This window comes from Triturus cristatus, chromosome 11 (assembly GCF_964204655.1).
Source record: "Triturus cristatus chromosome 11, aTriCri1.1, whole genome shotgun sequence".
Taxonomy (NCBI): Eukaryota; Metazoa; Chordata; class Amphibia; order Caudata; family Salamandridae; genus Triturus; species Triturus cristatus.
The window spans coordinates 413,200,345-413,227,297 of record NC_140594.1 but is presented as its reverse complement, the minus strand read 5'-3'; the positions used below and the strand labels follow the sequence as shown (position 1 = coordinate 413,227,297).

The following is a 26,953-nucleotide window of genomic DNA, read 5'->3' as shown; positions in this document are numbered from 1 at the left end:
TGCGCTTCCATTTCCTTTGATTTTGCCTTTTCTGATTTCCATTGTCTTGCTTTTCGCCTCTCCCTTCTTTTGATGGTATTTGTCTTTCTTGCTGTGTCTGTTGATGGTTCCGTGGGCGAAGCGGTTCCGTATATATATGCACACTTATATATATTCACTTATATATATTCACTTAAAAAACCATAGGTTTCACACATGTTATAGTTAGCTGGACATTTCACTCGTAAAAAACCAATTAAATTCACCCGTTATAGTTAGTTCAGATAACTATAACTCACGCGCCCGCAATCCACTGCTCATGACGTCACATATTACATCACTCATGACCTGGTCAGTGGCATCACTCATGACATCACTGATGACATCATCCTTGTGATAGAGTGGCGGTCGCGCGAGTTATAGTTATCTGAACTAACTATAACGGGGGAATTTCATTGTTTTTTTACGAGTGAAATGTCCAGCTAACTATAACATGTGTGAAACCTATGGTTTTTTAAGTGAATTTGCAAGGTTTTTTAAATGCTAATTCCTAACTATAACGTGTGTGAAACCTATGGTTTTTTAAGTGAATTTGTAAGGTTTTTTAAATGCTAAGTTATGTATGTATGTATGTATTATATTTTTTATATATTTATTTTACAATAAACTACCTATGTATATAGTTATAGATTGACTGTATCCTGTAATATGGAATGGCTCGTTTAAAATGTTTTTTTTTTTTGTTAAGGTTTTTCACCGTGCGCGCACCCTACGAATTTTTGAAAAAAAAAAAATGGTTTTTTCACCCTTCGGGGTCCTTCAGGGACCCCCTGACAAAGGCTAGGGGGTCAGGAACTCTCTACCCTGCCCCCTTTTCACGTTCTCCACCTTTCTTTTTCACTGTCACACACCAAACACACAAAATGACGGCCGACACTTTCAATTGTCATAGATATATTTTTTTACTGATATTGATAGAATGAAGCTTTTTCGGCAGCATGAAGAGTAGAGTGTACCTATAGTGTAGATTCAAATGTGTAATATTAGTAAGTGTTCTTTAATTTTGGGTATTATTCATTAGAAGCCTTTCTGAACATACAATTAATATAAAAAAAACAAACAGATAGATAGTTGAAACTGGATTTGCTTTGACAAGTAGGATAGCGTAGCACATTAGATCATGGTATCAACAACAAATTAACTTCGCAGGTTCGATCCTGGTATAAGGTTCAACAATCAATTAATTATAATAAACTCTTTAATATTTAAAAGAATTTTCTTATTTAGACTAGGTGACACTATGTAAGGTATATGTTTGGTTTTTTGGACTATTACAGATCTTATCAAGGATCAGTAGACTGAGGACTGATAAAGAATACACTCTGATTATGAAGATATATTTTAGCTGTGCAACAAGTATACATGAATAATTAAGGTGAGAATTAAGTTTCAATATTAACCCTTTCGATGCTTGTGACGGAGCGGTTCCGTCATGCGCGTCGGTCGCACTGTGCGGATGACGGATCCGCTCTGTCACGGCCCCGCCCGCGCAAGAACCCTTCAGCACAGCGCAGTAATCCACGCTGCGCTGAAGGGGTTAATAATGATTATTTGTAAATAAACAAAGCAATAAGGTAACCTCAATATATATTATTTTAGGTACCTATACTTAGAAAACGGAGACTTTACTAATGGGAGAACTTTTTCCAAAATACAAGGCAAGAAGTGAGATTAGCTACTTAACTGAGGTAAAGAAATGCTCCAGCCATTATAAGAACTGGGAGGATAACATTTTTTAAAAAAAATTGATACACCACTATGGATCATTAGAATGGGTATACTTACCATCGAAAATGTGTATATTATTATGACAACCCGAATTTCTGTACACGTTTGACTGATTGAACAATCGGTTATAATTTAGATACTGCTTTTGAGTTTATAAATTAATAATTATGTTCTAATTTTAAATAAGTGTTAATTTGTATATTAATGCATCAGGAACGTGCTTTATTGTAAGTTGTTCTATTTCTTTTCTGTTTTAAAAAAAAAAATATATATGTTGTTTGTATGACAGCCCTGAAGAAGCGCAGTGTGCGCGAAACACGTGTTGGCTTACTGTGATACTTGTATGTAAATCTGAACATAAAGGAAAAAGAAGGCATCACTGTGATTCTTATATGTAAATCTCTACAAAGAAAATAAGAATAAACATCAGAAGATGAATACATTAGAAGACTCATATATTGTTTCTTTGCTTGTAATATGAAACTATCTCAGATTTGTTTGTGTTGAAAAAAAAAAAAAATATATATATATATATATATATATATATATATATCTACTGGCGGTCGCCAGTAGATAGTTATAGTTAGGACATCCGCAACATTCCATTTGGAATAACTTTGGCGCCGGTTGACGAATCCTCGTGAACTTTTCAAAATAGGTGGGGCGCTCCGCTCCGCTCCTACCCTGAAAGTCTCAGTGGCATTCGTCAAGCGGGGGCTGAGAAAAAAGGGGGTCCCAAAACACGTTTTCCCCATGCAATTTTCCATAGGGACCTTTAGTCCAAGGTACAGCCCGAACGGCTTAACAGAATTACTTGAAATTTAGCAAAGAGGTAGTCCTCAGGTCAGGGAAGTCCCTTATGCAGGTCTGGTGTCAATCTGTTCAGTAGTTCCTGAGAAAATCAAAAGTAAAATCATATATATATATGTGGGCGGAGCCTAACCACACATCTCATCCTGAGATCTGATTGGCTGTCAGCACTTCATCCAAGAAGTGTTGGCAGCCATCTTGGGACCAATATACATGATAGCACCTCATTAAAAAGCATTGCAGTTAATAGAAGGTTTTAAGACTTTAGTTACATTATAAATCATTTGTTGATGGTACCATACTAATTTTAGGAATTGTGGTATGTTCTAAGGTGATTTCACCATGTGAAAAAGCCTTCTGCTGGGATATCATGATTGAGAGAAAAATATTTTCTCATGCTTTTCCCACAGAGGTTTGGAAGGTGATCTATAAGCGAAACTGAGAGCTTATTTTCTGTAAATTCACATTATCTTTCTCAGTCATGTGAGAATGAAGTCTGACATTCTCAGTAAAACATGTACATCCAACAAGGGCAGAGACTGTCAGTTGATTCCTTTGTGTTCTTCTGCAGCTTCCCAGAGTGTTCCAAAGAACTACTAGAGCGCTAACAGTCCTACTTATGATAAACGTATGGCACACCTGAAGCCATCTTGCTTGGATTAAAGTGGTAACTCTTAAAACATTTAATTTAAAAAGGAACAAAATGAGGGGGTTCATTTTTCCATAAAAAGTATGATTAGTGCTGCAGAAAGAAAAATTAGGGCACATTTTGAGTGACTTCTCAAATCCTCTTCTATTTCATAAAAAAATTCTGACATGCAGACTGAAACATGCACTTTCAATACCAGCAGCAGTTTTCCCTGGTGAGCAGTAGCTTTACTACAGTGATCTAATGAGCAAAAAGAGTGCTAACATTCTGAATTTATGGCAAATGTGTGACACATCTGAATGCCTTCTTGATGGAATCAAAGTAAAAAACTGAAAGTATTTCCTACTGAGGAGACTGGAGTAAATTAGGAAACTTCACAACAAATAAGTCTCCCAAGATGGCCACCAGAGACAAGAGCCCAAATGTAGCCCAAATATCACCCAGATGTAGCCCAAGTATAGCCTAATGACAGAATGTCCCAGAGTATTCTTAAGAACAACTAGAGCGCTTACTGTCTTACTTATGACAAAAGTATGGCACACCTGAAGCCATCTTGATTGGAATAAACTGGTAACACTTAAAACATTTAATTTAAAAAGGAACACAATGAGGGGGTTCATTTTGCCATAGAAATTATGATTAATGCTGAAGAAAGAAAATGAGGGCACATTTTGAGTGACTTCTCAAATCCTCTTCTATTTCATTAAAAAATTCTGACATGCAGACTGAAACATGCACTTTTAATACCAGGAGCAGACTTCCATGGTGAACAGTAGTTTTACTACAGTGATCTAATGAGCAACTAGAGTGCTAACATTCAGAATTTATGGCAAATGTGTGACCTATCTGAATACCTTCATGATGGAATCAAAGTAAAAAACTGAAAGCATTTCCTACTGAGGAGACTGCAGCACATGAGGCAATTAGGAAACTTCATAACAAATAAATCTCCCAAGATGGCCACCGGAGACAAAAGAGCCCAAATGTAGCCCAAAATTACCCAGATGTAGCCCAAATATAGCCCAATGACAGAAGTGTGCAAAACACTTATTATTTTGTGTTTTTGCAGTGTTATATAGTGCAGACTTGTCAGGTATTGGAATGCTTTACATGAGCATTGGTTACATCACACAAGAACAAATTCATTTTGGTTGTAGACATGGGGAGACTAAGTGATTTGACCAGAATCACAGAATGTCGAGCTGAAGCAGAAACTCCAACCTGGTTCCCCAGTTGCAAAGTCTGCAGTTCTGGAAGTAACACCACATCCTCTCCCCTAAGTGCAACATTTAATCAAGTGGTCAACTGGATAAAAAAACATAAAGATAACAAATAATTTAAAAGTGCTTTGTCGCTATTTGAAAACTCAGAAAATATGTCCTTATTTTAGTCTTTTAGAGCACTAACCATAATTTTGATGCCAATAAGACCCTCTCATATATGTAATTTCTAAAGGAAATGCTCTAGGTATTACAGTTTTGATTACATCAAGATGACGTCAGGCGTTCCACACTTTTGTAATAAATATAGAATGTTAGCAATCTAGTTGTTCGTTAGGATACTGTTGAGAGGCAGAGGCCAGGGGCACGGACTCTGAAAATTGAAGGCAGGTAGGAGGGTGCAAAGGCAACAATTTAACCACACTGAGCAGGCTGGAAGGGCGGTGGAAGCACAACAGACTATGGAGGGCAGTGGAAAGGGGGGCAGGGGCAACACATAAAACAATACAGGACTTGCAAGAGAGGCTGTGGCAATGTAATAGACCATTGTGGGCAGAAGGAAGAGGCAATGGTAGTACAACCATACATGCCAACAGACCCGATTCAGCCAGGAAACGTCCAATGTTTTTAAGCTCAAATGGGCTTTATTTGATCTGTCTCCTGTCTACAATCTCCTCTTTTTCAATGTAACTCAAAGGGGAAAATCAATACCCCAGTTTATTTTCAAAATCTCCCTCTTACCAAGTTAAAAATGTTCGCAAGTATGGTACATTGGATCATGGAAGGAAATGGGGTAGGGACACGGACTTGGATAACAGAGGACAGGAGGGACATGGAGAGGTGCACCAACTGACCCTGCAGGGCAGGCATCAGGGTTTGCAGCAGCACAATACACCACACAGGGCATGCGGGACGGGAGTGCAGCACAACAATCCATAGAAAGCAAGAGGGAGGGGACAGGACCATGCACATGGACAACAGAGAACTGAGGGGCAAGAGGCAATGGTAGCTAGCTGACCATAATGGACAGACAGGAGAGAAAGCTGCAGCATAACAGACCATAAAGGGCAGGAGGGACGCATCAGGGGCATTACAATGGAACAGACAAGCCAGGAGAGAGGGAGTAGGGGTCTGCACATGTAAACAGAGGGCTGGGGGCAAGGGGGCAGGGCAGGAGCAGCAAGATAGCCATGGAGGTCAGGCAGGATGGGCACTAGAAGCAAGACACACCATGAAGAGCAACAGTGAGACTGTGATGGCATACACACAGACCATGGAGGGAAGGTGGGAGGGGGTCAGGGGCAGCTAACTGACCACACAGGGAAGGTGGGAGGGGCCATGGCAGCACAGAAGACCATGCATGGCAAGTGGGAGGGTTAGTGGCAGCACAATGGCTATGATGGGCAAGAAGGAGGGTGCAAGGCCATGCACAAAGGACGATGGAGGATAGAAGGGAGGGTCAGGACCTGTGCACAGACAAAGTTCAGGGGAAGGGGCCTCACAACAGACCGCACTGGGCAGGCAAGAGGAGCAGTTGCAGCACAACAGACCAGGGAGGGCAGAAGGGTGTGGCAGTACAATGGACCATGTAGGACAGGAGGAAGAGGATAGGGGCATGGCATGTGGACAGGCAGGGTGGAGGTGGCAGGGACAGGTTACAGTCATCTGACAATGCTAAGCAGGTGGGAGGGGAGGGGCAGCTCAACAGAACACTCAGAGTAGATAGGAGTGGCAGGTCCATGGAACATGGTGGGCAAAAAGGATGGAGCAGGGGCATGCACAAAGACATCGGAGGGCAGGGGGAAGGAGAATAGGGGCAGCAAGCTAAGCACAAAGTTTAAGCAGGAGGTCAATGATGGGGCATAGAATTGGGCAATGGAGGGCAGGAGGAGGGGACTGGTACATCATACTAAATTGAGGGCAGTGGCAGCACATCAGACCATGCATGGCAGGAGGGAGGAGGCTAGTCCATGGATTCACACAACAGAGGATAGGGAGGAGGGGGATGGGGCAGCAAGCTAACTGTTCAGAGAAGGCGGGTATTAGGAACTTTATTGTTTTTAAAACGTGTGTCTGTGCGTCCTACTTAAAATATGAACAAGTATGCAGCATAATCTCACTTTTATTCAGGAAGAAGAGGACGTTTGTGACTGTGACTCCGGGCTCACTTGGCAGAAACACTCCCTGACCCTCCACCCCCTATCGCAAAATGTAATGCCCGTGAAAAGGGTAGGTGAACACAGTGTTATATAGAACATAGTCCTGAGAGCACGATTGAAAATGAAAACTAGATATAGAGTATGGTATAAACTATGCACCAAAAAGTGTGATATAAGATGAACCGGGCGTGAAATATAATATGCAATACATTGTGCGCAATGACAGATTCATTGGAGAGCGCGAGATAGCACAGGCACTAGCGCGTGCTATGCGATATGCGCCTTGGAGTGTAATATGCACAGGGCAGTGTTGTGTAACCTAACTAGTCTCTAAAGTTGTAATATGAAATATGTGCTGGGGAGTGTAACATTGCATATGCACTGTGACAAAGATATGGATCCCAGATTGTAATATGTATGGCATAGCGCTGTGCGTTATAACATACACATCGAGGAAGGCACGTTAGATGGGGCAATATAACCTGTGCGAAGGCAAGTGTGGCATGATATATTCACGGGGTGGTGTTACAGTGCACATGGGCTAGAGAGTGTCATAGCATATGCACTAGCTAGTGGAATACAACACAGAGGTGTGTGGCACTCGGCAGGCAATGGTGGGTGTAACACAGCATTGGGCTCTGCCAGGAGCGCGCTGTGACTCTCAAGTGAGGTTTGTCTCCTTTCCAGAGAGTAATATAAAAAGTATTACACATCCAGCAGTGGATGTGTGTTTTATTAACCGTGAGGGGGGTTTCTTGCAAAGTTTTGGTCGAATTTTTGTCGAATCCCCTTTGAATGGCTTGGTGTGCATGTGTATTAAATGTGCCCGTCAATAGCTACCCATGTTTGTATAAATAAACGACAAGGGTGTCTACCGGGATTAGGCACGGTAGGGCATCAGACATGTCAGAGCTTCACTAGTGGTGTAAATACATTCCACGTGGCTTCATTGTATGCATAGTCGCCTTTTAATGAATATCACGCAAATCGTCATGGTGATAGGTACGTACGGTTTGTCCAGCATGTCCTAGGTGTGTCTATAAATATATATTTTTTAAAAATAATAAAAAACAGTGGCCGGCCCTGAGGATTGGGGTCAAAGAAATATAATTAGGAGACAGTCCCTGGGGGATGGGGTCATCAGGGCCAATAAATTAGAATAAGAAGGGGAACCACACAGCCCCCCTTCTTAAAAAATTAAAATAAATAAAAGACTGGCATCGTGCCGGAGGCCATGCCCCCTCCTTGCAGCACTCTGCAAACGCTCCCCCTGGCGAGTTGTAAGTTGGGGGAATTAATTCCTCTGCAATACTGAGGGTCCCTGAGGGCCAACTAGCCCAACAGGCATCTCCAGTATGCACCAGCGAGCTGCGCTGCAGACAGGTGTTCTGAGGCCAAGCCCCTTTTTACACCTCTCTGCAACGCAGCTCTGTGGCGCTTCCTGGAGGTACCTAGTGGTCTAGTTTGACCCTAGGGACCCTTAGGATTGAAGGGGACTTAATCTCTTAACTTAGAACAGCCACAGGGCGCGTTTACACAGTGGTGAAGGGAGGGGACGGGGCCTGAGGTGACGTGTGCAAACACGCACTATGGCACGTTTTAAATTGGGGATATAATTTCCCTTCAATACTGAGGGCCCCTGGGGGCTAACTAGCCCACCAAGTGCTTCTAGTAAGCGCCACTGAGCTGCAACGCAGCTCTGTGGCACTTACTGGAGGTACCTAGTGGGCTAGTTGGACCCTAGGGACCCTCAGGATTCAAATGAACTTAATCTCCCAACTAAAAACGGACACAGGGCATGTTTACACAGTGGTGAATGGAGAGGACGGGGCCTAAGTTAACGTGTGCAAAAACGCCCTGTGGCCTGTTTTAAGAGGTAGTTTTAATCCCCCTGCCCTATTATATACTAGGGGCTTACAGAGGAGGTCATGCTAATCACAGGGGGACCCCAACGCATAATGTTCCCTAGTGTATGTAGGTGTTTTCACTGTATTCTAAGTGTCTTTTAACATAGCACTGGCTCTAGGACTGGTTAGTCCGACTCAGTTACCACCAGTATCCGTCTGAAAAAGTTGAGGGTACAGGATGATTTTGCAACAAGGCTTCTTTCTGCTCTTCTTTTTGTTCTTTCTGCACGTTATCCTTCTTCCTGCACTTTTCTTCGTCTTTGAGGACTTCTGTTGCTTCTTTCTGCACTTCTTTTTTTTCTTTCTGTGCATTTTTTGTTCTTTCTTCACATGTCCTATCTCTGTAGGCATAGTTAGAAATTAGCATTTAAAAAACCTTTGAAATTCACAGGAAAAAACCATAGGTTTCAGGCACGTTATAGTTAGGAATTAGCATTTAAAAAACCTCAGAAATTCACTGAAAAAACCATAGGTTTCAGGGGTGTTATAGTTAGCTGGACTTTTCACTCGTACAAAACCATTGAAATTCCCCCGTTATAGTTAGTTCAGCTAACTATAACTCGCGCGCCCGCAATGCTCTGCTGATGACGTCACATATTACATCACTCATGACCTGGTCAGTGACATCACTCATGACATCACTGAGGACATCTCAAATGACATCACTGATGACATCACTGATGACATCATCCTTGTGATAGTGGCAGACCTCCTCTCACCCCAATATAACCTTTGATACACACATTCAAAAATAGAGACTAAGGAGGAGGAGCCTAGCGCGCATCCAAGATGGTCGCGTGAGCACAGGGCTCCCCGGACCCTTGCTGCTCCTCGGAATTTATCCTGAGAATATCCTGATGTGGTTTGTGGAATCTGGCAGATGAAGACCGGCTGAGCACGTATCTCTTTTCAGAACTCGAATCGGACCTGGGAATCCTGAGTTGTCGTTGTTCGAACTTTTGGGACCCACCCGACGGAGGTGCCCGGGGCGAAGGTGAACCGTGGAGCCGTGTCGTAATTGAACAACAGCGGCTGCAGTGCGGTGCCAGTGGCCGCTCTACCACTTTCGGTTTTACTTTCGGACTTCAGGGGGCTGGCCTGCGAATGCACTAATGTGGCGGGGTGTTTCCTTGGCCTCTGCGCGAGGCCTTGTCTCCACCTGCCACTAGTGTGCCCATCGCGTTGGGTCCCCCCGCACCGCTATATTGTGGTCTCTGGTGAGGCGCTGGTCTGCGGTGCCGGTGCCCCTACGACTCTTGATCGGCGGTCCCCTTCGGTGTCCGTGACCACATGGGGGGCAAGGGGGGCCCCGAGGGGCGTAAGACTAAGGCCTCCCTCCGCGGGGGACCGGTCCAGGCCAACAACATGGACCGCTACACTCAGGGCAGAGGGTCCCCTGGAGCGACCGGCCCCCCCCCCCGGATGCCGTCGGTGGTGGCACGACCGTCTCTCCGGAGCTCTCCCTGCAGGACATCATGGGCGCCATTGATGGCATCAGGGAAACCATCGCCACGCAATACGAGGCCCTGGCCCGTAAAATCGACACGGTGGCAATCGATGTCACCTTAATTCGGGCAGATCTCTCCAAAACTAATGAGAGGGTTCAGGCTCTCGATGTGCGGACCTCCACCCTTGGTACGGATGTGTCGGACCTGCAGGCCGCGCTTGGTGACATTAAGGCGGTCAACGACCGGATGGCCCGGCGGCTGGAGGACTTCGAGGGACGGGCCCGACGCAACAACATCCGTGTCATAGGCGTACCGGAGTCCTCCGACAGCCGCCCGGTTGACCTCCTGGTTGAGGAACTCATCCTCCAACAGTTGGCCCCTGCAGGCCTAAGTAAGTTCTTTGCCGTGGAGCGGGCACATCGAGTTCCGGGCGGTCGGCCACGGCCGGGGGCCCCCCCGAGGCCTATCGTGGCCAAACTGTTCCACTATAGAGACCGGGATGCGATTCTGCAGGCCTCACGGGTCCACGGCCCGGTTCGTCATGAGAACTCATCCATTAACTTTTATCCGGATTTTACCCAACTTGTCCAGAAACAGCGGATGGGATTCCAGGGGGTGAAGCGCCGTCTCCGTGAACTGGGCCTAAAGTACTCTATGCTCTACCCTGCAAAACTCCGAGTGGAACATGAGGACCGGACTGCCTTTTTTGACTCTCCTGTGGCCGTGAGTGACTGGCTGGACTCGCTGCCGGACAGAGGTGACCGTCCCTGGCCCTCTGCAGGCGCCGAAGGTGACGGGTCCCCTTTGGAGTGACTTTTGGTCCTTGATTTTGCCATTTTGCATTGTTCAGCTGGGTTTTACTTCTTTTGTTCATTTTGTCTCACTAGGACCTGTGTGGGGGGCGGGCGGGGACGGGTCCCTTTCCTCCTCCGGGGTCTTTTCGTAGACTGGGGTTAGTAGGGCGACAGGCACACTGCAAGTTGGGGGGGTTTTCTGGCCCGCAGGGGTGCAGGGTGGGGGGAGTTGGATTTGGGGGGGGGTTGGGGGGGAGGGAGGGGTTGTTTTGCTGTGTGTTTTTTGTTCGCAGGGCGAGGTGTTGATTTTTGTCCAGATTCGGGAACTGTGCTACTGACTGGGGGGCCTTTGATCTATTGGAGGGGATGGGGGGGGACGGGTTGAGACTGATGTCATGGAACGTCAATGGGTTGGGGGATCGTATCAAACGGGGTGTAGTACTGCAGTATTTGCGTCGTCTTACTCCTGATGTGGTGTTTATCCAGGAGACGCATCTGGTTGGCAATGTCTGTCATGCAATGAACAGGGGGGGATACCGCCTCGTGGCCCATTCTGGTTTCACAACTGGTTCCAGGGGGGCGGGCATTCTCCTGCGATCCTCACTTCCGTTGGATATCACTAGGGTAATCTCGGATGACAGAGGGCGCTATGTGTGTCTGACTGGGAGGTGGGAGGGGCAGCCCCTTTCCCTGGTCTCAGTTTACGTCCCCCCGGGCCTCCAGAACTCCACCTTCGCGGACTTGGGTCGAATGCTGCTTGAACTTCCGGATGGTCTTTTGCTTATGGGCGGGGATTTTAATTCGGTGGTTTCGGGTGACCTGGATCGTCACCCACCCAGGACCCTCCCCGCTGCCCAGGCATGGCTTGGTGGCCTGCTGGAGACCTTCGGCCTGGTGGATAGCTGGAGATTAATGCATCCGACCCAATGTCAGTACACCTTTCACTCTGGGGCGCATGGGAGTCTTTCTAGGTTAGACTATTTCCTTATGCCCGCGGCACAGACTGGTCGGATTCGGGAGGTTAGGCACCTGGCGCGGGGTATTTCCGATCATTCCCCGCTGTGGCTGCTCTTTGACACCGAGTCGCGGTCTGCAGGGCGGGTTGCTCCCATTAACCCGTGGTACCTGCGAGACCCTATGATTCGCGATAGCCTGGTTAAGGCTATGGACCAATACTTCCTTGAAAACGAGGGGTCGGTGTCGTCCGCAATGTCCCTGTGGGAAGCCTTTAAAACCGTAATCCGCGGACACGCCCTCTCCCAGATAGTGGTGGCTAAGAAGCTCAAGAGTGAGGCAGTGGTGAAGCTGGAGACTGACATCTCGGGGCTGGAGTCGGCCTTGGAGACGGGTGTCACTCCGGACGGGCTCCATGCCCTCAGCCTGAAACAGTTTGAATACAGGTCTCTTGTCACTGACGCCGCCAAAACGATGTATAGGGAGCAGCAGGGTCGATTGTATGATGCCGGGGACAAGGCGGGAAAGTTGATTGCGTGGCTGGTTAAGAAGGAGAGAGTGAATCGTGTGGTCCCGGAGCTGTGTGTCTCGGATGGAGTGTGTGTGACTGAGCCTCGTGAGATTGTGGAATGTTTCGCTGACCACCTCCGGGCCGTGTACTCCCCGGTGACTGATAGGGATGAAGAAGACTCTCGCCTTCTGCTGAGGGATATTGCTTTGCCCGGCCTGTCTGTCGAAGACCGTGAGCAGCTGGACGCCCCCTTGTCTGTAGATGAAATTGCAACTGCGATTCGGTCCCTTCGTTCGGGCAAGGCGATGGGTCCCAACGGGCTGCCTATTGAATTATATAAGTTGCGCCCGGATAAACTCGCGCCCTTCCTCCGTCGTATGTTTCAGGAGTCCCTTGAGGCGGGCTCCCTTCCTGACGACCAACGTCTGGCTACGATAGTCGTGATCCCCAAGGACGGTAAGCCACGAGATCGCTGTGCCTCCTACAGGCCTATTTCGCTGCTAAATGCAGAGCCTAAAATCCTGGCTAAAGTCCTTGCCAATCGTTTGTTGAGCGTCATCTGCGATTTGATACATCCTGATCAATGCGGCTTCATCCCTCACCGTAACACCGCTCTTAACTTGCGGCGTCTTCACGGCGCCCTCGCCAGGGCGGGGTACCTCTCCGAACCAGCCGTGCTGGTTTCTTTAGACGCCACGATGGCCTTTGACACCATCGAGTGGCCATTCCTCTGGGCTGTCTTGACCAAATTCGGCTTTGGGGAGGGATTTCTTGGCTGGGTGAAGCTTCTTTACACGGGACCCATGGCTCAGGTGGTAGTTAATGGGCGGGTCTCTCGGCCCTTCGCTCTCGGTAGGGGTACGAGGCAGGGGTGCCCGTTGTCCCCTCTGCTCTTTGCTCTTGCCTTGGAGCCGCTCGCTGCTTGGCTCCGCTGGGAGCCCTCGATCAGAGGGATCCGGTGGGCCCCGGGCTTCGAGGATCGGGTCTCGTTGTATGCGGACGATATTCTCCTGTATCTCACCTCGCCGCGGCAGTCGCTTAATGTTCTCTTTGATGTTCTGACTTCCTTTGGGAGAAATTCGGGTCTAACGATCAACTGGTCTAAATCCTGTGTCTATCCTATCTCCGGTGACCCTCCTCTCTTGCTGCCTCGGCTTCCGATCCAATTATCTCTGTCCGGCTTTAAATACCTGGGAATATACGTCTCGACGGACCCGGTGGCTCGCTATGAGCAGAATCTCCTGCTTCCACTTCGGCGTTTGAGGGAGGACACGGCTCGGTGGTGTAAGCTGCCCTTGTCCCCGCTGGGTCGGGCAGCACTGTTTAAAATGATGTCCCTTCCCAGATTTCTCTATGCACTTCAGAACTCCTTCGATGTTATTCCTCTGTCCTACTTTCGGGAGGTGGAGAGCCTGCAGAGGAGACTGGTGTGGGACGGACGGGCGCGTATCGCTCTGGCAAAGCTTACTCTCCCCTGGTACGACGGGGGCATCGCGCTTCCCGACATTCGCAGGTATTATTGGGCCTCACAGCTGTCGGCCATTAACCATGCCACGTATGCGCCTGGCGTGAATCCGGCGTATGAGATGGATAAATTCCTGCTTCCCGGCGGAAACTATAACAGGGCACTTTACTCCAGCTCGGCTGGACGGACCCTTACGGGCCCTACTAAGATTGCGGTACGGATCTGGAAGGCGGCCAATGTAGCCTTGGGCTGGAGTGAGCGATTAACATGTGCTACTCCTCTGTTTGACTCCGACCGCCTGGGAAGCCTCTGGACAACGAAGGGGTTTGAACGTTGGGACACGATTGGTATTAGTAGAGTGGGAGACTTATGGATTAAGGGTGCTGTTAAAACATTCGCGGCGCTCCAGAGCGAATACGAACTTACGGAAAGGGAGTTCTTCCGCTACGCCCAGATTCGGCATGCCCTGCTCTCTGTTTTTGGGGAGGGGACCACGATCCCGGCTTCTTCGCCCCTCGAGGACCGCATACTCGATGGTCATGTCCCCGACAGTACTATTTCATTAATTTATAAAAAACTTATTAATAATCGGGCTGACCTCTTGGTGCGCCTCCGGGAGGCGTGGACGGGGGATGGGGTGGAACTGGACGACGAGGACTGGCAGTCCGCACTGTCGTCCCCCAAGGAAGTGGCCATTCCAGCCCGTCTCCGCCTGGTCCAACTTAAGATTCTCCACCGGGTGTATGTGACGGGTCCCCGTTTGGTCTCGATGGGATTTTCTGAAGACGGGCTCTGTAAGCGGGGATGTGGACTCAGAGCCACCTTTCTTCATATCCTTTGGGAGTGTCGCGAGGTGGCGGAATACTGGCGCTGGGTTCATGTGGTCATGGGACAAGTCACCGGGGTTGTGCTGCTGCCGGAGGTGTGTCGCTGTGTCCTGAATGTGTGGGAGCCCAATGATTATAACGCGGCTCAGACTCGGTGGGCGGCCCTGGGGAACATGATTGCCAAGAGAGATATAGCGCAGCTTTGGGGTTCCCAGCGGCCTCCCACCGTGTCCGTATGGAAGGAGAACATGGACTGGTGCATGTTCAGGGAGAAGACTGTGTATGTGGCTCGTGGTAAACCGGGGGCATGGGGTAGAGTCTGGGGGCAATGGAACGCGTATCGTGGGGGTATCTGTTTCCCCCCCCTAGTGGACACCGATATTGCTTTGTCCCCCTGACCCTTGATGGTTCCTCGCGACTTTTGGAATAACCGAATATAGACGTTCCTCTCCCGTGACCCCCCCCCCCCGACCTATCATTACTCCTTCCTTTTGATAGCTATTTGAAGGTCAGAAGTAGAGTCCCCCGGATGTAGCCTGACCCACATTTTTTGCCCTCACGCCTCGCCTTTTGTTTTTATTTGTTATTTATGTTAAACCTATGTATCCTGCTTCCCTAGGACTATCCGGAGCCATGTACGGGGCTGGACCCCGGGAGTCGACTACTGCCTTAACATCTGTATGATCCTTTCTGAATCTAGCGGCCGGCCCTGGTGGTTGTAGGCCCATGCTTGTAATTGACTTATTGTTTAATAAAATTTTCAAAAAAAAAAAAAATAGAGACTAAAATTTTCAAAACAATGGACATACCAATACCAGTTACAACAACCTCTTCAGTAATTCTAAGATCCACATACACATCCACTCATTCACCAACTGTCCTATACAGTCACTCATACATGTACTCACTCATCATATGTACTCATACACCTATACATCCTGTTACACAATGCCACTCATCTGTAGAGTTACTCACACACATAGTCACTCATGCTAATAAGGAATCAAACATACATTTACTTGCATATACAGTTATACACACACCACCACACTTACTTCTACGGAAACGTACACATACTTAGTCTTTTAAACAATCACTTATAGAAACACATACTTATTCATACAGGAACTCTTTCAATCTCTCACTCTCACATATACTCACTTATATACACCAATAGTCACATATACTAGTTTAAAACATATGTAGTTACTCATAAAGACACTATTGAGACAGTCATTCACTCACTAACACACCCATACACACACTCATCCACCCATACAGTCCTGCACACATGCTGTGTTCAACACATACAAACAGTGAGTCACTCATTTATGCACTACGTAATACCCCCACCGAACCATGCAGACACTCAGACTGATACTCAAAAAACCAACTAATAACCTAGACACCCATGTAGCTACTCACCAACCCATGCAGCCACTTATACACAGTGAGAGACTGATACAGATATTTACATATTTAAACATTACTCACTAAGCCATGTATTCACTATGATACACTTAATCAGTCAGTTACACAATCAATTTTTCAAAAACAAATCATCCATTTAGACACTTACATACCCATTTATTCTTCCATCGACCTTGAGATATACATATATAAAACATATTTAATTTTCAGAAAAACACACATTCACTGGATGATGTCATCAGTGATGTCATCAGTGATGTCATTTGAGATGTCATCAGTGATGTCATGAGTGATGTCACTGACCATGTCATGAGTGATGTAATATGTGACGTCATCAGCAGTGCATTGCGGGCGCGCGAGTTATAGTTAGCTGAACTAACTATAACGGGGGAATTTCAATGGTTTTGTACGAGTGAAAAGTCCAGCTAACTATAACACCCCTGAAACCTATGGTTTTTTCAGTGAATATATATATGTGAATATATATATATATATATATCACCAAATGCCACTTCGGCAGGAAGTGGCATTTGGTGATTAGTATGGAATGCCTGCCAGAACCACCGCCACTTACCAGGAAGGTGATTTTCATCGACACTGAGTCACCGTTTACAATAAATGGAGTAATTTGGTTACGAAACTGGAAACTGTGAACTTACCCCTGTGGTAAGTGGAGAGCGGAAGGGCGAGGAATGATCTTCAAACAGCCCCCATGGTGAGTGAAACTCAGAGTGGTGATTTATAATACACGTACATGCTCGTGTCTAAAGGAAAAGACCTTACTATAATGAACCTGTCCGAGCATGCAGATATTCTCACTAAGAGTTTACTAAGATCAAACATGCTGATATGGGAGACGGAATAATAATAAAAAAAGACTATCTGTATTGAAGTCCGTCATCACTCTCCGTATTTTTCCTGACCAATAGGGCGATACACATGGATATTTGAATGGGGGCATTGTGAATGACATGCATTTTGGGCATTGATGAAGGCGGAATGCTGAAACCGGTCTGCCTTAAATAAATGAAACGGTTTGAAGAAAGGGAGTCCGAGGAGTGCGTTGTAAAATCCTGTTAGAAGTTGGTGATATAATCCTCGCGAAATTTTCAAAATAGGTGGGGCGCTCCGCTCCGCTCCTTTCCTGAAAGTCTCGGGGGGATTCGTCAAGCGGGGGCTGAGAAAAAGGGGGGGCCCAAAACGCGTTTTCCCCATGCATTTTTCCATAGGACCTTTAGTCCAAGCTACAGCCCGAACGGCTGAACAGAATTACTTGAAATTTGGCAGAGAGGTAGTCCTCAGTTCAGGGATGTGCCTTTTGCAGGTCTGATGTAAATCTGTTCATTAGTTCCTGAGAAAATTGCAGTGAAAAACTTATGTATATCTATAGGCGCGCACCGTGCGCGTACGGTAAGCATACCGTACGCGCACGGTGACGTGCGCGAGCGCAATTCTGATTGGTTGTTAGATGTCAGTAAACATTCGAATCGGTCGAAATCGGGAAGTGTCGGCCGCCATTTTGTCTCTCGCAGTCTGAGGCAATGAAAAACAAAGGGGGAAAACGTGAGAAGGGGGCAGGATGGACAGGTCCTGACCCCCTAGGCTTTGTCAGGGGGTCACTGAAGGACCCCCAAGGGTAAAAAAAAATAAAAACATTTTTGCAAAAAATCGCGGGGTGCGCGCACCGTACGCGCACGGCACGAACAACGCATCGTGGGCGCTTGGTGCGCGAAGCGCACCAAGCGCCCACAGCGTGCGCACGGTGCGCGAAGCGCACCTTGCGCGTACGGTACGCGCACGGTGAAGAAACTTTAAAAAAATACATAACTTAGCATTTAAAAAAACGTACAAATTCACTGAAAAAACCATAGGTTTCACACACGTTATAGTTAGGAATTAGCATTTAAATAACCTTGCAAATTCACTTAAAAAACCATAGGTTTCACACATGTTATAGTTAGCTGGACATTTCACTCGTGAAAAACCATTGAAATTCCCCCGTTATAGTTAGTACAGGCAACTATAACTCACGCGACCGCAATCCTCTGCTGATGACGTCAGATATTACATCACTGATGACATATGTGTCTATCTGAAAAAAAAATATTTGTAATATATGTATAGCTAAAAATTAATGGAAGAAGACATGGGTAAATAAGTGTCTAAATACAGTGATGTAATATCTGACGTCATCAGCAGAGGATTGCGGTCGCGTGAGTTATAGTTGCCTGCACTAACTATAACGGGGGAATTTCAATGGTTTTTCACGAGTGAAATGTCCAGCTAACTATAACATGTGTGAAACCTATGGTTTTTTAAGTGAATTTGCAAGGTTTTTTAAATGCTAATTCCGAACTATAACGTGTGTGAAACCTATGGTTTTTTCAGTGAATATATATATATATATATATATATATATATATATATATATATATATATATATATATATATATATTCAACCACTCCCGACTCCTACTGCAGAAATCGGACTCCGACACAGGGGTAAGCTTCACCATCCAGCTCTTAGTTTATTTCATCCGCTTGACGCGTTTCGGCACACCTGTCTTTTTCACAATGGGAAGTCTCATAAAAACCATTTTAAGCAGAGGATTGAAGGTCACATGGTAGTTTGTCGAATAGATATGGTAGACAGACTATGCGAGTGAAAACACCATCATTCAAATTTCTAGGACCAATTCATTAATCCAGTAGTTAAACATCACTATCAGACCAACATATATAATAATATTATATTATCCATATTAAATGAGCTAAAATTTAATTGTCCATAAAATGTATACCATAATTGTTGAAAATAAATTTTCACTATTACATCATAGTTAACATTCGATTTCCACAGCACTATTACTATTCCATACTAAATTCTCAAAGAAGCAAATAATTTCCAATGTCAGTCATGGTATACTATGCATCATCTCATCCAATCGAAATTGATGTTGGTCTCAGTCTCCATTTGCAACAGAATATCGCGCTAGTGCCCCAATTTTAATTCACATCCCGTCTGTAGTTCTGCCAATAAATCAAAATGATTTCGATTTAATACTGCATAAAAATATAGAAAATATCTTAAAGTGCATGTGCTTTACAGTACATACGATACCAAGTGCAAACTTGCTACTACCTTTACAGTACCACTGATTCTTTGTGCAAAATAGCAATTAAAGTGCAAATTATTTACTAATTAATCAATATTCCTATATTTCATACCGTCAAAGTGCTTGTGTTAATAGTAAGTACATTCCTTGTATTATTATGCCCATCTTACTATTACAGAAAAAATATATGTGTGTGTGTGTATATATATATATATATATATATATATATATATAAATAAAATGCTAATGCATACCATATTTTTCATATAATTTCATATATAGTAAAAGGGCACACTGAACATTCCTTTGATTAATATTTTTTTCAAAGTAAAAAATTATTATTGGCTAATAGCTTAATTCAACACACTTCATTGTTATTTTGCTTATACATAGTTATTATTTTGCCTTTTCCCTTCCTCTGAATTTTAAAATCCACATTCAGCTAAAATTTAGAATTAAATGAAAATGGCGAATAGAAATTTTCAATTATAACAAATGTACATATAAATCCTCTCCAATATTCAAACCATTTTGGATTTTAGTGTTGAATAAGAGTATATACTTTGATTCTAATTTTCGCAATTTTCTTTCTCTGTCACCGCCTCTCAAATGTTTAGGAACTTGGTCAATCGCAAAATAAACGAGATCATTCATGTTTCCCTTATGTTCATAATTAATGTGGCGAGCTACCACATAATTCTTGTCATTATTCTTGATTGCTCTCAAATGTTGAAGTATGCGAATATGAACCATGTGAATAGTACTTCCAACATACATTTTTGGACATGAGCACTGTAAGACGTACACCACAAATTCACTTTTACAGCTTAAAGGAGTTTTTATCATCCATGGGCTGTTGAGTAGAGGTGATATGACCTGTTGTTCATTTTTACCGTGTTTGCAGGCCTTACATTTATGAAAGCCAGGGGTGGTCTGCAGCCAATTCCCTCCCCCTTTCCTCACTTCCGGATTTATTTTAAATAAATCCTCTCTCATTGATTTTGCTTTATTAAATGTTAACATTGGTCTTCTTGACACTTGGCCCTGTAGCACCTGATCCTGTTTTATTAGGTACCAATGCCTACACAGGCTATCTCTCACTTTTGCCTGGTAGGCATTGTACCCTGTAATCATTCTTATCTGATCTTGTGTACGCTTTTTCTTTTCTCTGATTTTCGCTTCATCAGGTTTCAACAGTGTTTCTCTTTGTAGGTTGTCTACTTTTTCTTTTGCCTGATTCAGTACTTTGGGAGTATATCCTCTTTGTAAAAATCTCATATTCAAGGCACATTGAGCATCATCTAGGGCTCCTTTATCACTGCAATTACGTTTCATCCTCAAATTTTCAGCATAATGAATGCTCATTTTTAAACTAGGAGGGTGAAAACTCTCCGCGTGCAATATTGTATTTCCTGCGGTTGGCTTTCGATATGTGCGTGTTTGGATTTTTCCTTGTGCATTATACACCTCTAGATCTAAATATGTGACACTTATTTTGCTTATTGTTCTGTGAATTTTAGTTTGAGATTGTTCTCATTGATATTATTAATAAAATCCTGTGCTGATTCCTTCGATCCATTCCATATAATAAACAGATCGTCAATAAATCTGATCCACTTAATTACATGGGTTTCCCAATCTCTGCTATAGTCAGCTTTGAGCACCTGCTCCTCCCACCAGCCCATATGCAAATTAGCATAGCTGGGGGCGAAGCAGGTGCCCATCGCAGTTCCTTGTAGTTACCTGTAAGTGTCACCTCAAAATAAAAAATGGTTGTTGTTAAAACATAGTCTGCACATTTCAATCAGCATGCTTGTATGTTGATACAAATTAATGGATCTCTGATTTAGAAAGTGTCTGACTGCCCTTATGCCATCATCATGGGAAATACTGGTATATAAACTTACCACATCTAATGTAATCAAGAGATATGACACATTCCATACTATATCCATTATTTCATTCAAAAAGTCTCTTGTGTCCTGAATGTAAGCAGGAAGTGTCCTTACATAAGTCTGTAAAAATGCATCAAGATATCTAGAAGTCGGCTCGAATAAACTGCCAATGGCCGAAACCAGTTCTGATATACTATTCAGCAGTATGTCACTTGCAGAGACTCTGGGCACGCACTTCTAATTTAAAGAAGTAATATAAGAAGGCAGAGTGGTGATGGGTAAAAGTTGTATTGGGGCTGACCGGGACATAGGACCACTTGACAGCATTGCAGTCATATGTTAGGCCTTGTAAGGCAGACAGACTTGGAGCAAAGCATATCCAATATCACTTCATTTACATTTAGCAGGGTGGCACGGCTAAAGAACAGTGAGTAACATGTCAGGATTGCCTGGGAGAGGACGATTGGGTGGAGTATGGCTCAGTCAAATGACTGAAAGGCACTGTGAATAACATGTCAGTATCAACTCTCAGATGTAAGAAAATATGTGGGAAGAATCAGCCATATGTCAGTTTAGGCTATTGCTGTTGATGTGGCGCCACTTCGTAGGCATGTGACTGACTGCGCCCTAGCCATGCCAGCCTTTTAAGAGAGAGGTTAATGAAAGGCAGTCAAATATGTAATAAAATGTAAAATATTTTTATGAACCACTAAAATCAGGTTAGTACTACCTAAATAAATGCACGGAGAATTAAACATATATGGCCTTCACAAATGTAAGCATTTCCTTTTTCTATGCTTTACATCAATCAACTGATTCATTTCCCTAACCTTACACAGAAAATAAACACGGTAGAGGTATGAGGCAGGTCTCTGACCGCATTGCTGTCAAAGGTTCAAGGCATGCTGAGTTCATAGAAGTTCAAAGGGACACAATTTCAGGAAAACTAGTGTACTCTACTTTTATCAAGTAAATAGGTTCAGCACTTGAACACGGATCATATTCTAGATACCACGGCGAACGGACGAGGACATTTCTCGAAGTCTGGTACTGCCTGTTGGTGCCTGCCCCTGCTATGCAGTACCCTCCTGTGAGAAGATAGGTTTAGCTTACCTGGGTGGTACTCTTAAGTTCCATTGGTTATGGTAACACCTCCTGCTCCTGTTGTGTTGGTTACCCTAAACTTTTGCATCCACTGTTTGCTCTCTCTTTCAGAGTATCTGTGCCATGTGTGTGTTCGGAACGACTCCCTTGCTGGTGTGGTCATTGCAGATAATGAATACCCTCCCCGAGTCTGCTTTACCCTGCTGGACAAGGTAAGTAGGATGAGATGATACGCTTTTTGTAGTTCTCTCTAAAATATGGCCCAGGATTAGGCTTCCTATATCCTCTAGCAAAGTGCAGGCTCAATGGCAATTTACCAACTAGAGACCGAAAACCTGGTGGACTGTAATCCATGAACCACCTGCACTTGCATCAGGATGATGTGTTCTGGGCAACGATCAGCCCTGTGAAGCTTACAGGATTATGTGTTAGTTAGTGAGCTTCGAACTCCTTTCAACTTGAATGGACACACACAGGAATCCACAATATGGGTATATTTTAAACGTTTATTAAAATCAATGTCTTAATCTAGTGCCGATAATGTGTATAGCTGTAGTAACTATGAAAATAAACAAAATAGTGCAATTAATTAGCTAAATATGATAGAATAAATCTTTGTGTTACCAACCAGCAATGGAACCTGTCTGAGTTTCATGAAGTGACCTCCAGCCCTCATGAAGTCTAAAGAACAGGTCTGTTGTTCTGCACTTCAAGAATGTTATTCTTTGTTTCTGTGACACAGTTTGGACGTTACCAAACAAGTAAATCCGGCCAGCCTGGCTCAAAGAAGCCTGTGGACTTTGCTGGGGATGTTTACAGCTACAACGTGCTCAAATCAAGTCTCCAAAGTCTCCCAGGAAGTCAAATATTTCTCCCTACCTAATACATGTCTGTACCAAGCTTAGATTCACTTTTCTGGTACTTGCAAACCATTTTACAATAAGGACCCAGATAGTGGAAGCCGAAACCTCATTGAATCCTACATGTTTAGAATGTCAATGGGTGGGTAAACTGGAACTTGAATTCCTAAATAATATTGTAAAATATGATGAGATATATATGCACCGTCCAAGTTTTAGATGGGAGCAGTTAGAGCTGCATAGTCCAAATCTAAAATATATTTTCTCATTAATCTATCTTATGCTGTCTTAGTGTTTCTTCATAAGTGGTAGTTAATATCCACATTTGGGTTTCAGCGTGCTGCCTTTAGAGACACAAAGTGCATCTCACTGCTGGTGCCCGAAAAAAGCCCAAAACACATCTGATGTGGCTTGTGCTCCTCTGCCTAGGGCCTTGAAATGCAGACTAGACTACTACTTTGTGCAGCGGCATGCCTGATTTGCATATGTTTGCTTCCCCATCAGAAATGGATCAGATGACCTAAAAAAACGATGGAATTAGACAGTCTTAAATGGTTATAAAGTGTTGGCGCCTTCATTTATTTCCTTCACTGTTTTCTCTTATTTAAGGAAATAAGAGAAACTACATGCATGGCTAAGTCTGTGGTATTTAGGAGGCTAGAGCTAGTCACTGGTTTATGAGCAAGCAGAGTTGGAAATTTGCATCATCCAAGTCTCAAGTGAAGATTTGGAGCTCCAAACTCCCAAAACTGTGATTGGAGAAAATACATGTGCATAGTTCAAATCTTTGAAATCCTTCAGTAATACGTGCTTTCAATTGATCTGCCAGGTTCTTGATGAGTTCTCCACTCAGGTGGAGAGAATAGACTGGCCTTCTGGATCTCCAGCTACCATTACCTACTCAGGCCTGGACAGCTACCTCAGTAAATATCAAGTAAGTCATTCAACATCAGTCTCTATTCTAATGTTGCATGTTACGTTGTCACTTTTATGCTTCGTGGTTAAGGTTGAAAATAAAGATGTCTGTAGTTCTGTCTTTATATTTGAGTGTTTCTTCTGGATAGCATATGACCACGTTGTGTAAGGTCTCAATTTTCAAATTGTGGCTCATGGTGAGGATACTGATTGGTATATGATATACTGCTATCATCCTTCCTTGATGCTCAAAATGTTCTCTTTCGAGCACCATAGCTTTTGTAATAAATATTCCCATCACTTTTGTTATTTCTGTTTATGGGTTGAAGAGTAAAATGTTCATTCACCAGAACCATTGGGTCAAAAGTGGCTGATAGATACCCTAAAACTGTATCTCTCAGCTGGCATCTGTGCCATTCAGCTAATATGTGGAGCACTGATACCTAAGCATGTTCATTGCAACACTCTTTTGGTTCTTGTGTATATTCCTGCATACTTTCACTTGGTTTAGCTCCGGCACTTGAACTCTTGTCATTGCCATCACCTCTCTTCTTTGCTCATCAAGGAAAGATTCCTTGCGTTTTTGCCTCTCTTCCTAGTATATTTCTTCACTAGTATGGGCTGTCTACCTGGTATTTTACCTCTAATTTAGGGAAGTTCTTACCAAGTTTCCTCGATTTAGCTTCTCCAATTATTTATGCACTTCTTTTTAGAGCATCTCTCATCATTGTTTTCCTGGGTGTGATGTCTATTGACATGGTAAACACTGGCAGATATTAGGGAAAGAGAAACTAATTAGGAATTCACAGAAGATGGATCAAGACTTTAGAAAGCAATAGATATCTGTCCAGAGAAAATCAAAAACTCTTGTGCCCGAAACTACGTAGGTGAACTGAACATTCTAGAAAGCTTCAAACTATACGACGAGGGAAAGTCAGTAGATGATAATGCCTAGCTAAACGTTTCAAATAAGATTAAGTATTTGATGATGTTATTCCGTTGGAGGAGAAACTTTCTAGCTACTAGTGGAGAATTGATAGTGTGAACATGGGCCAGGTCAAGGACATGGGAGGGAAGGAAGTGGATGTATGATAGTGTTGTCTTCTTATTTCTATTTATCGATGGTAGTATTTGCAGGAAAGTGGATTATGATCAATCCATCAATCAAATAATATTTATAGAGCGCTACTTATCCCCCCAGGAGGGGGTGGGGGAGGGGGTTCATCCAGGCGCTGTGCTGCAGGTCTCCGTTGAAGAGCTAGGTCTTGAGTCCCTCCCTGAAGTGGTTGATCGAGGATGAGGTATGCAGGTGGAGAGGGAGGTGTCCAATGCCTTGGCAGCGAGGTGAGAGAACGAGTGTCCTCCCATGCGGCTACGGCGGATGCGGTGGTTTCTGGTGAGTTGGTGGAAAGTCAGGCGGTGGTTGATGTAGTGTGGTCCGATGGAGGGCTTTGTATGCATGGGTCAGGAGCTTGAATTGGCATCTCTTGTGAATGGGGAGTCAGTGGAGGTATTTGAGGTGTTGGGTGCTGTGTATTCTCTTGGGCAAGTTGAGGATCAGTCTGGCTGCTGCATTCTTTATTGTCTGGAGTCTTTGCATCAGTTCAGAGTTTGTGCCTGCATAGAATGCATTGCCATAGTAGAGTCTCCTGGTGATGAGGGTCTGTGCCACAGTTTTCTTGATGCGAGTGGTAAGCCATCTGATAATCTTTTGGAACATGTGGATGGTGTTGAAGCTGGCGGATGCAACGGAGTTGACTTGGCATCTCCTAGAGAGTTCTCTGTCCAGTATGAAGCCGAGGTTGCAGGCGTGGTCTTTTTGTGTGGAGGTAGGTCCAAACTCCGGCGGCCACCGGGAGTCATTCCAAAGGGCATTATATCTACCGAAGATAAGGACTTCAGTCATGTCCGTGTCCAACTTGAGGCAGTTGTCTTTCATCCATGTCACTAGGTTCTTCATGTATTAGCGGAAGTTGGTTTTTGTCTGGGTTGGGTTCACTGAGAGTGAGAGGACGAGTTGGGTGTCATTGGCTAAGGAGATGATGTTGATGTTTTGTGATCTGATGATGTCTGTGAGTGGAGTCATGTAGATTTTGAAGAGTGTGGAGCTGATAATACCCATTATGTTGTATGGTTGTCAGACCTCACCATGTAATAATGTCAGTCTTTTATCAGGTCCAGTTAGGCTTCTTTAATAAAACCCATAGCTCAATACCTCACTAGCTCTCACACAGATCACTTACTAGCTGTGACACAGATCAGTCAGGGGTTATCAAAGAAACATGTGTTAAGCATTTAGGAGTACCAAAACAGTTAATAAGTAAGAAACACAGAACAATAAAAAAAATCAGTTTATAGAAAGAGTGGTTTTTAATCTTAAATTAGACCCTAAAAAGTCAAAGAATTATTGAGGGAAGCCAGAGATATTATCCCCTGCAATGCACCTAAATCTAGTATTTGGGTGGCGCCATCATACCCTGAAACCAGTCCTGCCTACGTAAGACAGGAGAGGGCGAAGAAGATGCCATGCAGAGAAGACTGGAGACACCAACTGACTTGGCCCCAGCCCTACCAGCTTGTCTGCAGCTTCAAAGACCCTGCAAAGAAAACAACGCCTGTCCTGCAGCCAGTGACCTATAATACCCTTGGGAGGACTGCCAGCCTTCGAAAAAGACCAGCACTCCTGAGAAAAGTGCACCTGTCCCCAAGAAAGCAAGACAAAGGGCTCTGGTGTCCTCCGAAACTACGATCCCTGACCGCTCTGCACCAGACACCTCTGGCCTGAGTCCATGTGACCCACCAGTCCAGAAAAGGTTCCCCAGCAATCCTGAGTCCAAGTCCAGCATTGGCTGACCCCTCCTGGAATCCATGACAAAGCCTGCAGTGTACATCTGAAGGCTCCCCCCAACCGTGACTAGCTCCGGTAAGAGAAACCCAACGTCAAAGGATACCCCAGCACCCAAAGCCCCTGGGCCCTGGATAGCTCGATCAACGATGTCTCTGCGACCCACAGCATCTTAGCTCTGCTGTCACTGGTGTTCTTATTGTGGGGGAGTGATTGTCAGGTAGTGGAGGGCTTTTTTACATGTTTTACAGGTTTTTCTAAAATCAAAGAGGTCTA

At 44.6% G+C, this 26,953-nt stretch overlaps 1 protein-coding gene across 4 annotated transcripts in view; it reads left to right on the top strand.

The window, feature by feature from the left end:
• Window positions 1-26,953, top strand: part of YKT6 (YKT6 vesicular SNARE protein) — a 173,918-nt gene that overhangs the window by 65,119 nt on the left and 81,846 nt on the right. For all 4 annotated transcript variants that reach the window (XM_085636112.1, XM_085636111.1, XM_085636113.1 and 1 more), the window contains 2 exons: window positions 22,169-22,269; window positions 23,747-23,851. In XM_085636112.1, the coding sequence (XP_085492238.1) occupies window positions 22,169-22,269; window positions 23,747-23,851 (206 nt within the window). The remainder of the gene's footprint in view (window positions 1-22,168; window positions 22,270-23,746; window positions 23,852-26,953) is intronic.